Here is a 15,862-nt window from a genome sequence, read left to right on the forward strand (position 1 = left end):
CCTATTTTCCCTTCACTTCTCCCTGATACAGAATTTTAAGGAACCACAATAATTTATTTATCATGTTTATCTTTATCACCAATTTTATCAATTACATTGTCTGATTCTCTTTTATTCATCTTTGCTTTCTTAAAGTTCTAGATCCATACCTGTTGCTTATGCTTAATATAGGTGATAGAGGAAGGGCTCATGGTTTAAGCAACTATCTCCTCTTTTTTCCAATCCCTTGTCTGATCCTGCTCCAAATAGTGATGAAGAGCTGGAAGATTCAAAGGCTCTATTGTATTTACCCATTGCCCCTGAGGTAGAAGACCCAGAAGAAAATCCTTACGGCCCCCCACCGGATGCAGTCCAAACCTCCTTGATGGATGAAGGGGCTAGTTCAGAGAAGAAGAGGCAGTCCTCAGCAGATGGGTCCCAGCCACCTAAGAAGAAGCCCAAAACAACCAATATAGAACTTCAAGGAGTACCAAATGATGGTAAGAGCTGCATCTTCTCCCTCTGGCCTGACAGATGCCGCTCTCTGCTCCCCAGCTCAATCTGGTAATTTCCTGTTTCAGCGATTTTACCTTAGAGGAATTTTCCCATGAGTCTATTTTATAGTGCTTTACAACTTTATAATGATTGCATCTGTGTTCACTTCTCTCTTAAAATGGAGAAATTCTGCCCTTCAGTACTTTGCCTAAGATGCTGCACTTTAATTCTTCTGACAGCCGGCTCAGAGTTTATTACACCATTCTTTCAAATTTTTCCCCATAGAGTGGTTTTATTAGATGTAAAGTACTAGTTAGACTTGGACAATCATTTCATCCTTCCTGCCACCTTTTACAGTCTGACCTGGGAATCCTTTATTATCATGTCTTGGGATAGGTAGGGGTGGATGGGGGTGTGCGTTTACTATTGAGCATCCTCCTTCCTCTTCTATGTTTTTTTCTTTTTTTTTTTGAGGCAGGGTCTTGCTCAGTTGCCCAGGCTGCAGTGGAGTGGCGTGATCTTGGTTCACTGAAACCTCCACCTCCCAGGTTCAATCAGTTCTTCTGCCTCAGCCTTCTGAGTAGCGGGGACTACAGGCATGCACCACCATGCCTGGCTAATTTTCGTATTTTTAGTAGAGATGGGGTTTTGCCATTTTGGCCAGGCTGGTCTCAAACTCCGGACCTCAAGTGATCCACCCACCTCGGCCTCCCAAAGTGCTGGGATTACAGGTGTGAACCACCGCACCCGGCCCTTCCTCTTCTCTTTTAGCTAACTGCGGATCACATTTTGCAACTACGTATTTTCCTGATGTTACTGATTTCTGTGTCTACTCTGTTTCAGACACTCTTTGGTATATATACCATTGCTGACTTTTACATCAACCCTGCAAGTTGTTTTACCTGCTTTTTAAAGGAGAAAATTTAGGCTGAGGTTACGTGTAAGAGGTTCTGTAACTTGCCTAAAGTCTCACAGGAAGTGGTGGAGTCAGGATTCTCATTCTAGTCTCTCTAATTCCAAAGCCCATTCTCTTTCTGCTCTCACATGCCTCTCTGTGTATGTGTGTGTGCGTGTATGTGTGTTCCTTCTTCTGGCTTGGTTTAATAGTATCACTGCATCTTTCAGCTACTTGTTCAATTTAGAGTCACCGTGACTTGGCATGAACATGTAAGCCAGGGGTGTCCAATCTTTTGACTTCCCTGGGCCACATTGGAAGAATAATTGTCTTGGGCCACATATAAAATATACTAACAGTAATGATAGCTGATGAGATTTTAAAATTTGCAAAAAAACTTACAATGTTTTAAGAAAATTTATGAATTTGTGTTGGGCCACATTCAAAGCTGTCCTGGGCCGCAGGTAGCTTGTGGGCCACAGATTGCACAAGCTTGATATAAGCCATGTGTGCCTTTTGACCAAGCAACTATCTCTCATTTAATGGCCACTGTTTTGTAGTTACACAAATAAGACAGACTTTTCTCTTTATAATTATTAATTGATCCGGGACACAAAGCAACATTCTTTGCTCAACAAAATTGTGGTTGGGGTGATGGGACTGGTGTCATGTGGATTCCTTTCCATGCCTGTCTGTCCTGCAGAAGTCCATCCACTACTGGGTGTGAAGGGGGATGGCAAATCCAAGAAGAAGCAAGCAGGCCGGCCTAAAGGATCAAAAGGTAAAGAGAAAGATTCTCCATTTAAACCGAAACTCTACAAAGGGGACAGAGGTTTACCTCTGGAAGGATCAGCGAAGGGTAAAGTGCAGGCGGAACTCAGCCAGCCTTTGACAGGTAAGGACACATTGGGAGCACTGTCTGGCTTGCTTCGTGGCCTTGCTGTGTATAGCCCTTGACTATATTTAACTGCAACATTTTTTCCCCCTCCCTTCCTACCTTTTTCCCAGCAGCAGATAATCTCTGAATTTTAAGCTGCTGCTAAGGGCAGGCTAAACCAGATTTAATTCAGTGGCTCTTAACCTTGGGTCTATAAATAGTTTTGAAGAAGTCTACATTCCCCTTATGTTATATGCAAAATATTATGTGAATATTTTTCTGGGGAAGATGTCCATAGCTTTCATCAGATTCCTGTAGGAATTCATGACCCAAAAAAGGGTAAGAACCCCTGGCTTAATTCATTTCTTCATCCCTATTTGCTCTTAGGTTTTTTGTTTGTTTTGTCTCAAATGAAAGAGCCAGACGAGTAGCCAGAAATACAAGCTTGTTTTATATAGTCCTTGACTGGTTCACTGTAGCATCTTTTCTCTCCCTCTTCAGATTGTTCAAATCCCACAGGTAGTGCTCTCTCTTAGTAGTCCAGAAGCAATAATGAAATTGTTAGTAGTACCATCATGTTAAGGAAGAAGATGGGGTTTGTTTTGGTTTTTAATTTTTTTCCAGTATCTGAAAACAGGAGGAAATGACCAAAAAGACAGAAACTACAGTATCTGTGTAGCATCTTAACACCTAAGCCTTTTGATACATAATATTTGAGTTTTCTCACTTTTAGATTACTGAGGGATTTTTATTGGGGGACAGTAAACAATTTCTGTTTCTTACTGAATATTTGTGAGCCTAGGCTAATTGGTCTCTTGTTTAGAAAATGTTAATCAAATTAGAATCCATTTCTGTGTAAACATGGGGCTTTGGAAATTTTTTTTTTTTTTTTTTTTTTTTATATAGAAGCACTGCTTTAGTTAATACAGTATTCTCAATTTTTTTGTAGCTAGTTGGTAGACTCAAAGGTGGATTGATAACATGTCAGTGGTTGTGTTCAGGCTCCCCCTGACTTTAAGATTTTAATCTAAATGTGTTCAAATGTGATAAGGACTAGAGTGCAAAATAGAATTCTTTGTTTAATTTATAACTTACATGATTTAATCATTGTCTGTCAACATGAATTCTCTTACAGAGAAGCTGAAATAGACTCAGTTATTCATCATTTTGAGTATTCTACCTCAAGTTTACTAGATTTTAGACTTTAGTTTTTGATAGCCCAACACCATACCACTGAGTACCAATATTTTTTTCCCAACAATATTTATGGTGGTGCACTGATGGTTACCACCTCCACATTCAACTCACCTAACGCTGTGTTTGTGTATATATACATATAATGCTGTGTGTGTGTATTTTTTTTTTTGAGACGGAGTTTCACTCTTGTCCCCAGGCTGAATTGTAGTGGTGCGATCTCAGCTCACTGCAACCTCTGCCTCCGGGTTCATGTGATTCTCTTGCCTCAGCTTCCCGAGTAGCTGGGATTACAGGTGTGCGCCACCATGCTCGGCTAATTTTGTATTTTTTTAGTAGAGATGGGTTTTCACTATGTTGGTCAGGCTGATCTTGAACTCCTGACCTCAAGTGATCCACCCTCCTCGGCCTCCCAGAGTACTGCGATTACAGGCGTGAGCCATCACTCCCGGCATGTTTGTACATATTGTAAAGTAGCCTGGAGCAGTCATGTGGGCCTTGCCAACAAAGATTGCAGATTGACTAGATGTAAATAAAAACAGTCCTTCCAAGCCCACTTCTTGCACACACTGATGCCACTACAGAAGAAACGCAATTTAAAGTTTAAATAGATTACCCTGGCCCGGAGAGCTAAAATGTTTTAAGAGTGATTTAAAATGTGGCCAAACATAATTAATTAAAACACTTTAGGACAGTCTTATAGCTTCTTAAAACCTGTCTATCCCTAATCATATGCTTTTCAAAAGGAAATGTATGGTAAATAAGGCTTACACCTGTAATTCTAGCACTTTGGGAGGTTGAGGCGGGAGGATTTCTTGAGCCCAGGAGTTCAAGACCAGCCTGGGCAACATGGTGAGACCCCATCTATGTAAAAGGCAACCAAACAAACAAGAAAAAACCTTGAGCTGGGTGCAGTGGCTCATGCCTGTAATGCCAGCACTTTGACAGGCCAAGACAGGAGGATTGCTTGAGCCCAGGAGTTTGAGACCAGCCTGGGCAACAAAATAATCAAAAAATTAGCCAGGCGTGGTGGTGCACACCTGTGGCCCACCTAGTAACATCGGAAGCTGAGGCAGGAGGATCGCTTGAGCCCAGGAGTTTGATATTGCCGTGAGCTATGATCACGTCGCTGCACTCCAGCCTGGGCAACAGAGGGAGACCCTGTCTCAAACAAAAATAAAATCAGCCAGGTGCAATGACTCGTGCCTGTAATCCCAGCACTTTGGGAGGCTGAGGCAGTCAGAATGCTTGAGCCCAGGAATTCCAGACAAGCCTGAGCAACATAGTGAGACCCTGTCTCTACAAAAGAAAAAAATAAAAAAAAACCCCAAAAACCTCAAAGGGGCATTGAGGTATAGTTCCAAGACTTCCACAGAAGGATTACATCTGCCTTTATCGACCAGCTGCAGTGTGGTTTGGATCTTTGTGGAGGTTGAAAATTTTGGGGAGAGTGATGAAATTGGGTATCACAGATAATTCCATCAAAAGTCTGTTTTAGGGCAACCTGTCATGTTTTTATGTGGGATTGTTTGGGTGCAGGAAGGGCTTCATCCAGTAACGTGGTCGTCTTGGAGGGCCCTGAGCAGGCTGTTAGATTGGTACCTGCTGCTGATTTGCATGTGGCCTATCACGACCACTGAGGGAAGCTCTGGCATTTGGATCTCATATTCTTCCATACCTTGGAGATTTCAGTAAAAGCCACTATATAGTCATTGTAGATTTCCCACCAGGTATTAAGAAAGGAAATCTGATCCAAAACTGAGGCCAAACAATTTTAAAAAATCACTCCAGTCTGAGGGTTGTATGTGTAGATTCCAGGTTTTGGCCCCCTGCCCCATGGACAACTTCTGCATTTGAGCCAAATCATTCAAAGGCAGGATTATAGTCGTAGGCTGTGTTACTACCCAAGTTAGATGAATGACAACTGTTTGTTAATATCTGTAGTTGACCAGTTATTGTAGAAACTGTTCCTTAAACTGATTAGCCCTAACAAAGCTACCATAGTCTGTTGTCTGTTTTAACAGGAAAATATGCATTTCAAGGGAAAATTGGCAGACAGACCACTCTAGAGATAATCTGGCCATCTGGAATCTGGGGCTATAGAAAATTCTTTCCTGTCAAATAGCTTGTCAGTGTTGGCTAGCACTAGAGGGCCCACATTCATGCGGACATTTTTCTGTGTGAATGAGGACCCAAAGTGAAGCTTGGTGAGGGTAACCCTGAGCTTGGGACTTTTTGGAAGGACCAGGCTAACATAGTCTGCACTATCTATCAAATGCTTCTTAGTTACTTTAAATACTCTCCAGAGGACAGTCCTGAGACCAGAAACTTGAGATGTGAGCAGAATCACCAGCTTCCTAGTTGTCTGATTGCTCAAGGATTGCCCAAGAGGTAGGGCTCCTTGACAATAAACATCAGTAAAGTGGGACAAAGGTGTGGTCGGTTACATACATGTTCTAAAGGCCTCATGGGATGGTAGACTTGAAGGGGTTGGTGCACACCTGGGTCTGTTGGAGATGGCAAGGGCCAAAGTGAGCAGAGGTGGCACTTCTGGGAGTGGACAGGCACCATGCAGATTTCCCTGTCTTGGGCTGTGCTACACCACTGCCCTGGTGCCAGCCCATCACCCCAGGGCGCTGAACCACCTCCAAGTCACTTAACTGAATCTGGATTTTTTTTTTTAATGCTTGGTAGTTTTGTTTTCCTTTTTTCTCTTTTTCTCTCCCCTCCCTCCCTCCTTTCCTTCTTTTCCTTCCTTTCCTTGTGAAGACTAATTTATGAATTCCTGCTAGAATCAGGGTAGTCTTTCTCACTCTATGAGATGTTATTAGCTAACCAAGGTAGGGTTTGAAATCTTGATTCAGTGTTCTCTTAGGCCGACCTCGATTGGGCTGCTACTGGAAAGTACCAATAATAGCTGGTCATTTTGAGCTGAATTTTCCTACCTATTACATTCCTGGAGATTTCCTTTATGTTGCAGCTAAATACTATGTTTCCTTGGGGGCAGTTGCTGCGTCAGGTCTTTAAACTGGCTGGAGTCTTCTGTATTGCTATTTCTGTGTATCTTATCTTGCTCATAGTACTGCTTGCTCTGGTTTTGAATTGTTGCCTGATGCCTCAACAAGCTTTTGTTTTGTTTGGTTTTTATTTATTTATTTTGTGTATTCAGAAGAACAAGGATTGTATAGAAACATGAGCTGCCCTCAGCTAACCAGTGTAAGGCAGCTCATTAGTCATCTTGAGTGCCCATTACTAATGCTGTTGATTAGTGATCAAACCACTTTCTCCTATTATGATTTAGATTTAAAATGGCTATGTTGTATTCATTTTTAAACGATTACAACTAAATTGGTCAGGGTACCTGTGGGAATAGTTGGTGAAAATTGCCTTAAAGTAGTTAAGGCATGATATTGAGTCTTGTGGAGTGGATTTTTCTATCTCAGGAGGTTTTTTAAAAATCAGTGCGGCCGGGTGCAGTGGCTCACGCTTGTAATCCCAGCACTTTGGGAGGCTGAGGCGGGTGGATCACTTGAGGACAAGAGTTCAAGACCAGCCTGGCCAACATGGTGAAACCCCATCTCTACTGAAAATACAAAACAATTAGCCGGGGGTGGTGGTGGGCGCCTATAATCCCAGCTACTCAGGAGGCTGAGGCAGGAGAATCGTCGGAACCCAGGAGGCGGAGGTTGCAGTGAGCTGAGGTCACGCCATTGCAATCCAGCCTGGGCAACAACAGTGAAATTCTGTCTAAAAAAAAAAAATCAATGCAAGGAATTCCTTGTGATTTATGTTGAGAGAGATCTGAAAAACCGGTGCTAAGTAAGCTTTTAATCTGACTGAACTATGAAAAGTTTAAATTTGATTTTTAACAGCATAACATTCAGTAGAAAGTTTGTATCTCATTGTAACTTCAGTGTGTTCTCAGGCACTTGTGAATATATTTTTATTGCCAGTTTTCATTTGTGCAGGAACTTTAAAAATCAAAGTTATATAAATGGGTACTTTTGTTTCATAATTTGGGCGATTATTTTTTAACCATTTTACCTTCAGGTGCTCTCTGCCATTCCAAATGACACCTGGGAGGATTTTTTTCACCTTCTTCTCTTTTTACACTTCCTAGTTAATATTTCACAGCAGCTCATTTAAGGATGTCTCTCAGAGGTTGAGCAGCTTCTTGGAATAATCAGGGAAGTGTTCATTTCATTTTATTATTCAGGATATTATTTATCAATCATCGTTGGTGTGTAGCAATGTGGACAGTAGCTCTCATGAACATTTCACCGTATTTGGGGTTCTAAGGTGATAAGTATGTCACTTAAGGAACTGTGGTGCTGGGAGAAGGGTTTCCTGTTCACTTGTTAATCATTTAGTGACTAATCAATCTTTAAATATATGAAGGGTTGAAAGGTGTGGTACCCTAAAATTTCTTCTCTACTTACTGCACTTTTTGGAATGTTAAACATTATTTATTAGCACCTTAGGGCATGGTTAGCAGCTTAGAAAAAATGTAGAACTCTGATCATTTTGCTTTTCCCCCCACCCTTTGGGACAGTACTGAGGAAAGTATTGGGGTGGGGGGTTTTGGATTTGGATTGTTTTGTTCAATAAAGAGTAATTGGGAGTTGGAGTTGGTTATGACTTTTCTTGAAAAGGGGAAATTTCTTGGTCCACGTGTGGTTGTAATGCATCATCCAGCATTCAATATTTCTGTTCTTACAAGTAACTGGTCTAAATTGAAGCTAAAAGAAATCTTTTTGTGTCTAATCTCTTTAGCAGGAGGAGCAATCTCAGAACTGTTATGAAGACCTTTGAAGTTCTTCATTGTTTCCCACTTTGCCATCATGTGGCCTCTGGACACTGTGGTCAGTCATTTGAAAATTGACTTTAATTTAAAACAAAGGCGTGTGCCTCCCACCCAGGAGGTGGGAGGGTGAATTTTATGTTTAAATGAAGAAGTGAATTATGGAAGAAGAGTATACGACCTTCCCTTCCCTTTCAAGCATAAGTCCAAATAGACTCTCAGGAATGAAGATTTGTGAAGACATCAGATAGGAATTTTGACTGATTTAAACTTTGATGCCTAGTTTTGTTGCTGGAGAAAAAATACCTGTGTTTTGCTCATCTAACTGTATTGTACCCAGCGTCATTTTGACCTGTCATTTCCTATCTCCCATTTGCCTTCTGTCCTCAATGCATGTCCTTGAGTGACTTCTTATCTGAAATTTTGCTACTGGTATCCTAGGAAAACTTTTGTTGCATACTCTCATTTTAAACTTCTCCTCTCCCCTAATACCTCCTATATTTCCATATTGTGTGCAAAGGATGGGCAGAAAAGAAAGTGCTTGAAAGATTTCGAATTTTCAGAAAGGGAACAATGAAGGCCCTCTCTTCCTCCCATACCACATTTTGCCCAAGAAGCCGGGCTGTAACAATTCAGGGTTTTCCCTTGTTTTCCTCTCATTGCATGTTTCCCTCCAATCTTGGTTCATTGTCATTAATCATGGTTTTTGAAGATAGCTAGTTTTATCCATCTCCAGCAATGAATCATCAATAGTTTATATTGCTTTACCTGTGCTGGCTTCCAGAGATGGAAACAAACCCAGGTGTCTCTCAACAAGCTACTTTTTTACTGGGTTGGGGGAATCTATGCAAGGAGTAAAGTAAAACCATCCAGAATCAAAGCAGCAAACCACATAGTTCAAATCAAAGATCAAGGTGAATTTTTTGTATCACTGCCTGTGGAAAGCTAGCCTCATCACTCATTGCGTTTTTTCCCTTCCTGTACCTGTGCTCCTTTTTCTTACTGTGTTTTCAGTCACTTCCTTTCTGTGAAAGGTTGCTTAGCTTTTTTTTTTTTTTTTTTTTTTTGACATTTGTTGTTCTTTATATAAAAATAGCAGATTGGATAGATGTGTACGTTTGATGTTTGAAATTCTCTGAAAATCCCATTAGGAAACCAGGTGTGAAAAGGGCTCAGTAGCTTCTCTGAGTGGTGTTTTTAGCTGACTGGAAGTGCTTAACCTGGACTGTCTTTTTTTATCAGTATTTTAAAAGGAGAATTTAAATACTGTGCTTACTGTGAAATATATCAGTTGGTGAGCCGGGCGCGGTGGGTCACGCCTGTAATCCCAGCACTTTGGGAGGCTGAGGCGGGTGGATCACCTGAGGTCAGGAGTTCGAGACCAGGCTGGCCAACATGGTGAAAGCCTGTATCTATTTAAAAGACAAAAATTAGCTGGGCATGGTGGCACATGCCTATAATCCCAGCTACACCGGAGGCTGAGTCACGAGAATCACTTGAACCTGGGAGGTAGAGGTTGCAGTGAGTGGAGATCGCACCACTGCCCTCCAGCCGGGATGACAGAATGAGACTCCATCTCAAAAAAAAAAAAAAAAGAAATATATCAGATATGTCAGTTGGTGGATGCTCCTATAGGTAACCAAACACATTGATTACCTTTTAGATTTTAGGATAGAAATCAAAGTAGAGCACGTCAGTAAGAGCCTCTTTGTCTCACTCCATCATTTGGAACCAGTATATTCAGTAGTCGAAGAAAGAGCTCTCCCTGAGTCAGTTGCAAAATGTCTATATTTTTAGATGCCGCTACTTTTTTCTTACTCGTTTTGAGACTGTCATGAGTTAGACCAGTGGTTGAGATGAGTAGGTGGCTCACTAGACATGTTTTTGTTTTGCAGACATATCCATTCCAGTCCTCTGCACTATACACTGCAGCAGTATGCAAAGTATGAGACTTAGAGGGTTTCTGCCATATTTCCATGTGTGAAGTAACTTGGTTTCCTCTGCCTGTGCATTTGGATGTTTGTGCTATGTCCACCTCCTAAACTGGCTACTGAGAAAATCATCTTAAGCCCTGTCAAATTGTCTCTGGCGGTAGCTCCTAATAATTATTTATGTTTTTGGAATTTTTTTTTCAACTTTTAAAACCTTCTATCCATTTCAATTTGAATTATTTGATTTGTACAATATATGTATATTCTCTTCCTTTTTGTCATCCCTGCCCTGCCACCCCCAAAATTTTGTTTTTAAAAATATTCTGGGCTGGGCGTGGTGGCTCACACCTGTAATCCCAGCACTTGGGGAGGCCGAGGCTGTTGGATCATCTGAGGTCAGGTGTTTGAGACCAGCCTGGCCAACATGGTGAAACCCCGTCTCTACTAAAAATACAAAAATTAGCTGGGCGTGGTGGCGGGCGCCTGTAATCCCAGCTACTCGGGAGGCTGAGGCAGGAGAATTGCTTGAACCCAGGAGGCGGAGGTTGCAGTGAGCCGAGATTGTGCCACTGCACTCACTCCAGCCTGGGTGACAGAGCAAGACTCCATCTCAAAAAAAAAAAAAAAAAAAAAAAAAAAAATTATGTAGTTTTGTACAAGATGAGACTTAGCCTTGGGTACTTCTTGCTGAAGCTTTAATGCTTTGTAAATAAAATCGGATGTTTATTAAAGAACAGGTGTAGATGTTTATTTGTAAACACTGCTCACTTCTGGAACTTTCTGGCCACTTTGTTTTAGTACAAAGGAAAATGTGGTTTCCTGTGTTGATACTAGATCTTTCAGTGTGGAAAGATAGATCTGGATGGGGTAGGGAGTGGACAGGTAGTCTAGATTTCTGCCTCTAGATGAGATTATAAATAAATGATGCAAGCAGAAAAGTTGTTGATCAAAAAGGTCATCTAGTAATGATCTGTCTTCCAATTACTTAACTCAGTATAGTTTTGTAATTACTCTGAAGAGGCCGTAGGACTAGGCATTCTGGAGGTTACAAAAATGCATGCTAGGAAGTTCCTGCCTTCCAAGGATCTTTCTTCAAGTCTACATAAGTACGGTTAAATTCTTATTAGCCTTTTTTTTTTTGAATGAAGTAGCTTTAAAAGTATATGCTCATTGTCTCCTAAAGATAAGATGTTTCACAAAGTCTATGTAAGTCTTTGATTTTAATGTCAAATTTGAGGGTCTACTTATTAATCTTCTATGTGATTGAGAACTCCATCTTTGACATCATAGCTGTTTCATAGCAACGTTGACCTAAGTGAATGATGAGCTCTGTTCTGTAGGGTAAAGGGAGTAGGCCAAGAGTCAGGGAGCATAACGCATCCTCTCACTCAAAATATATCTTTGGTATCCTTGGGAAGAAAGAGTGCCTAAAAAGGGGAGAGGAGCTGCCTTTGACATAACCTTAAACATTCTGATTTGAAATGGTCATCTTGGCCCTTGTCTTTATGAACTTCCATTTCTATTTAAAATACCTTACACATTGAACAGTGTTTTACACTTTACAAAATGTTCTCACGTACAGTATATCATTCGATGCTCTAAGTGACCTTCCTCAGATAGGTAAGGAGGTCTGAAGTTACAAAGGAGGAAACAGAAATTCAGGAAGGGTAAGTTACTTGCCTCCCAGTCCAGAGTTCTTAATCCTTTTTATAGGAGGTTTAGGAGCATTGAAATAATTCAAGTTAATCTTCCTTTTTTTAGACTTTAGTATTTGTTTTTATTTGGTGACATTTAACTGGGGCTTTTGAAACCCTTAGTTTAGATCCTAGTTTATAGAAGGGAAGGGTAAGGGTGAGGAAGAGCGTAACTTCATTATGCATTTGAGGTAATTTGGAAATTTACTTCAGTTTCTGAAGTCTTTTCTTCTTTGTCTTCCCAAGAGGTGGATTTAAAGTCATTAAAAGAACACGAAAACGGCCAGTGCGGTGGCTCACGCCTGTAATCCCAGCACTTTGGGGGGCTGACGTGGGTGAATTGCTTGAGCTCAGGAGTTGGAGACAAGCCTCAACAACAGGGTGAAACCCCGTATCTACAGAAATAGAAAAATTAGCCAGGTGTGGTAGCCTGCACCTGTAATCCCAGCTACGTAGGAGGCTGTGGTGGCAGGATGACTTGAGCCTAGGAGGTTGAGGCTGCTGTGAGCTGTGATCGTGTCACTGCACTCCAGCCTGTGTTGACAGAGTGAGGCCCTGTCTCAAAAAAAAAAAAAAAAAAAAAAAAGCAATGAAAAGAATGAAGACTGGTAAGGTGGTTATTTTATTAACAAAAATAGATAGTAAAGCAACACCATTATGTTTTTTTCCTGCCTTGTGGCATCTGTTTATAAGGACTGGACTTTTATTAAGTTGTGTTGTTTTATTGACAATACATGCATCGTTATCTTTTGACTTTGAAGGATATCTCATGTCAAAGGAATCAAGTTGTGATTTGTAGAGGATTCAGCTGGAATAGCTTGTGGGTGCTGGCTAAGGGTGGCAAAATGCCTACCGAGACATGAAGATTTTGGCCACTAGTTTTGCCCTTGGGAGCCTGGGGTTGGCCTTCTACCTGCCTTTGGTGGTGACTACACCTAAAACACTGGCCATCCCTGAGAAGCTGCAGGAAGCTGTGGGGAAAGTTATCATCAGTGCCACAACCTGTACGGTCACCTGTGGCCTTGGCTATAAGGAGGAGACTGTCTGTGAGGTGGGCCCTGATGGAGTGAGAAGGAAATGTCAGACTCAGCGCTTGGAATGTCTGACCAACTGGATCTGTGGGATGCTCCATTTCACCATTCTCATTGGCAAGGAATTTGAGCTTAGCTGTCTGAGTTCAGACGTCCTGGAGATTGGACAGGAAGCTTTCCGGTTCACCTGGAGACTTGCTCGAGGTATCATCTCCACTGACGACGAGGTCTTCAAACCCTTCCGAGCCAACTCTCACTTTGTGAAGTTTAAATATGCTCAGGAGTATGACTCTGGGACATACCGATGTGATGTGCAGCTGTTAAAAAACTTGAGACTTGTCAAGAGGCTCTATTTTGGGCTGAGGGTTCTTCCTCCTAACTTGGTGAACCTGAATTTCCATCAGTCACTTACTGAAGATCAGAAGTTAGTAGATGAGGGATTGGAAGTTAATCTGGACAGCTACTCCAAGCCTCACCACCCAAAGTGGAAAAAGAAGGTGGCGTCAGCCTTGGGGATAGGAATTGCCAGTGGAGTGGTTGGTGGTGTGTTAGTGAGGATTGTCCTCTGTGTGCTGAGGGGGGGCCTGCAGCAGTGACAGCCTCAAGAACGTAACAGCCTTGCTCTTGAAGATCTGGCTGCCCAGGAAGCCAAGCTAGCTTTTTAGGGGAGTGTTCTGGCTGCTGGTAGTGGATCAGCTTAGAGGGAAGGCTCCCACGGCCAAAAGAATGAGTGGGAGAAATGGAGGGGACAACCTCCTGGGAGCTATGGGCAGTAATCTAACTTCCTTATGTCCCATGGATCTCTTCCTGATCGTCCCTGCCCATTGGGTACCCAGAAAACTGCAAGCATTGCCTGTGTTCCTGGAAGAGTTCAAAGAAGCTTGCATTCATTTTCTACCCTTTATAACTTGGATGCCTCCCGCCTCCATTTCCCCTCTTCTGAGCTGTGTATTCATGTAGAGGGATGTATTCAGATTTTCTAATGAACATTTTTTTCTTCAATAAAAATGATTCACAGTAGCTGTATGGAGACGTAACTTTTTCTTTTCTGCTCTTTAGTTTCTTGTATTTGTTTAAATTGTCCCATAATCAGTCTGGCTTCATTTTCCTCAGGTATCTTAGAATAGACATTAAACAAATTGTCTGCTTTTGGGGGCAGGGCGTGCAGTGCTTAAGCCTACGACAGGGGTTGTTAGTAATGACATCCGGCTCAGGTGTGTAACAGTCACTGAATATTAACAAATTGCCTGTTCTGCCCAGGTAAATCCCGTTTGGTATTAATTGAATTTCTTGGCAAAACACTAGATTCTTCACCTGGCGGGTTTCCCCTTATTCAGACAGCACCTTGGCTTGCCTCTGCTCCAGTCCTTTTAGCTCTTTCAGTGCCCTGAAGCTTGTATTCCTGGGAAGGTCAAGTATTGGTTTCTTACAGCAGCCAAGGCCCCCACGGGAGGATTAGTACTTTGATTCCTCCATAGGAAATCCAGTCTTAAGACTCCAAGGCCATTTGGACCATGTCTGAGATAATTGGCTTGTGGAACAATCAGGGAAAGGCTCTTGGCCACCAACTGAGCTACTTCTTTTTTCTTCCTCTCACTTTTCTCTGGCTACAGGAGGTAGCAGAAACCAAAGACCAGTGATTCTCTAGACATGCGTCAGAATCATCTGGATGATCTTGTGAAAAATAAAGTTTCTTGAGCTGTAATCCAGACATTGCCAACTCAGTTTAAATTATAGTCAGAGGATCTCTATTATTTCTTTTACTTTTAACTTGCAAAAATTTCAAACCCATAGAAAAGCTGAAAGAAATGTTTGGTGACCATCCATAGACCTTTTACCAAAGTTCACCAGGTAGTAACATTTTGTCACAATTATCTTTCTCAATAAAGATTGATTTTGCTAAACCATTTGAAAGCTCGTCACAGACATTGCAACTCTTTACTCTTAAACCATGTATGCATCTCCTAATAAAGATGTTTCCTCTGTAACCACAGTATCTTTATCACACTAAGAAAATTAATTTCTGGCCGGGCATGGGGTGGCTCACGCCTGTAATCCCAGCACTTTGGGAGGCTGAGGCAGGCAGATGACGAGGTCAGAAGATCGAGACCGGGGCCGGGCGCGGTGGCTCAAGCCTGTAATCCCAGCACTTTGGGAGGCCGAGACGGGCGGATCACGAGGTCAGGAGATTGAGACCATCCTGGCTAATACGGTGAAACCCTGTCTCTACTTAAAAATACAAAAAACTAGCCGGGCGATGAGGCGGGCGCCTGTAGTCCCAGCTACTCGGGAGGCTGAGACAGGAGAATGGCGTAAACCCGGGAGGCGGAGCTTGCAGTGAGCTGAGATCCGGCCACTGCACTCCAGCCTGGGTGGCAGAGCAAGACTCTGTCTCAAAAAAAAAAAAAAAAAAAAAAAGATCGAGACCATTCTGTCTTACACGGTGAAATCCTGTCTCTACTAAAAGTACAAAAAATTAGCTGGGTGTGGTGGCAGAAGACTGAGGCAGGAGAATGGCGAGATTTTTTTGTATTTTTAGTAGAGACGGGATTTCGCCATGTTGGCCAGGCTGTTCTCGAACTCCTAACCTCAGGTGATCTGCCTGCCTCGGCCTCTCAAAATGTTGGGATTACAAGCGTGAGCCACTGCTCCCAGCCAAGGTTGACCCACTATTGATAATAAGTTTGATCATTTGGTTAAGGTGGTGGATGGCCAGATCTCGCCACAGATGGGTGGGGTGTGTGTGTGTGTGTGTGTGTGTGTGTGTGTTTTCCCCTTTGTAATTCATAGTCTGTGTGGTAATACTTTATGATTATATGGCTCTCCAAAACTGTTCACATGTTTTGGCATCCATTGTTTTTGCCTTGTTCATCATTACACGTTGGGGACTGCAAACTGGCAATTCTTTACGTTCATCTTACCTATATTAGCCTGCATTTCTCTGTAAAGAAGAGCTTACTCTTTA

General features: G+C 42.1%; 2 protein-coding genes across 5 annotated transcripts in view; both read left to right on the forward strand.

The window, feature by feature from the left end:
* The window catches only part of RBBP5 (RB binding protein 5, histone lysine methyltransferase complex subunit), a 38,108-nt gene extending 27,202 nt beyond the window's left edge, over window positions 1–10,906 (forward strand). Inside the window, exons 12-14 of one of the 4 annotated variants that reach the window (XM_010365430.2) lie at window positions 250–479; window positions 2,073–2,264; window positions 8,214–10,906. In XM_010365430.2, the coding sequence (XP_010363732.1) occupies window positions 250–479; window positions 2,073–2,264; window positions 8,214–8,242 (451 nt within the window). In that variant the 3' untranslated portion in view covers window positions 8,243–10,906. The remainder of the gene's footprint in view (window positions 1–249; window positions 480–2,072; window positions 2,265–8,213) is intronic. The other 3 variants (XM_010365431.2, XM_030936459.1, XM_030936460.1) reach the window with 3 other exon arrangements.
* Window positions 10,907–12,460: 1,554 nt separating this feature from the next.
* TMEM81 (transmembrane protein 81) lies at window positions 12,461–13,917 on the forward strand. Its single transcript, XM_010365429.2, has one exon. It carries the CDS (start codon window positions 12,726–12,728, stop codon window positions 13,491–13,493), a length of 768 nt encoding a protein of 255 aa, XP_010363731.1. The 5' UTR covers window positions 12,461–12,725; the 3' UTR covers window positions 13,494–13,917.
* The last annotated feature ends 1,945 nt before the right edge of the window (window positions 13,918–15,862 follow it).

The sequence above is a fragment of the Rhinopithecus roxellana genome, chromosome 8 (genome assembly GCF_007565055.1).
Source record: "Rhinopithecus roxellana isolate Shanxi Qingling chromosome 8, ASM756505v1, whole genome shotgun sequence".
NCBI lineage: Eukaryota > Metazoa > Chordata > Mammalia > Primates > Cercopithecidae > Rhinopithecus > Rhinopithecus roxellana.

Excerpts from the sequence above, each read along its gene's own strand:
- TMEM81 (XM_010365429.2), top strand. The coding sequence starts at position 12,726 with ATGAAGATTTTGGCCACTAGTTTTGCCCTTGGGAGCCTGGGGTTGGCC.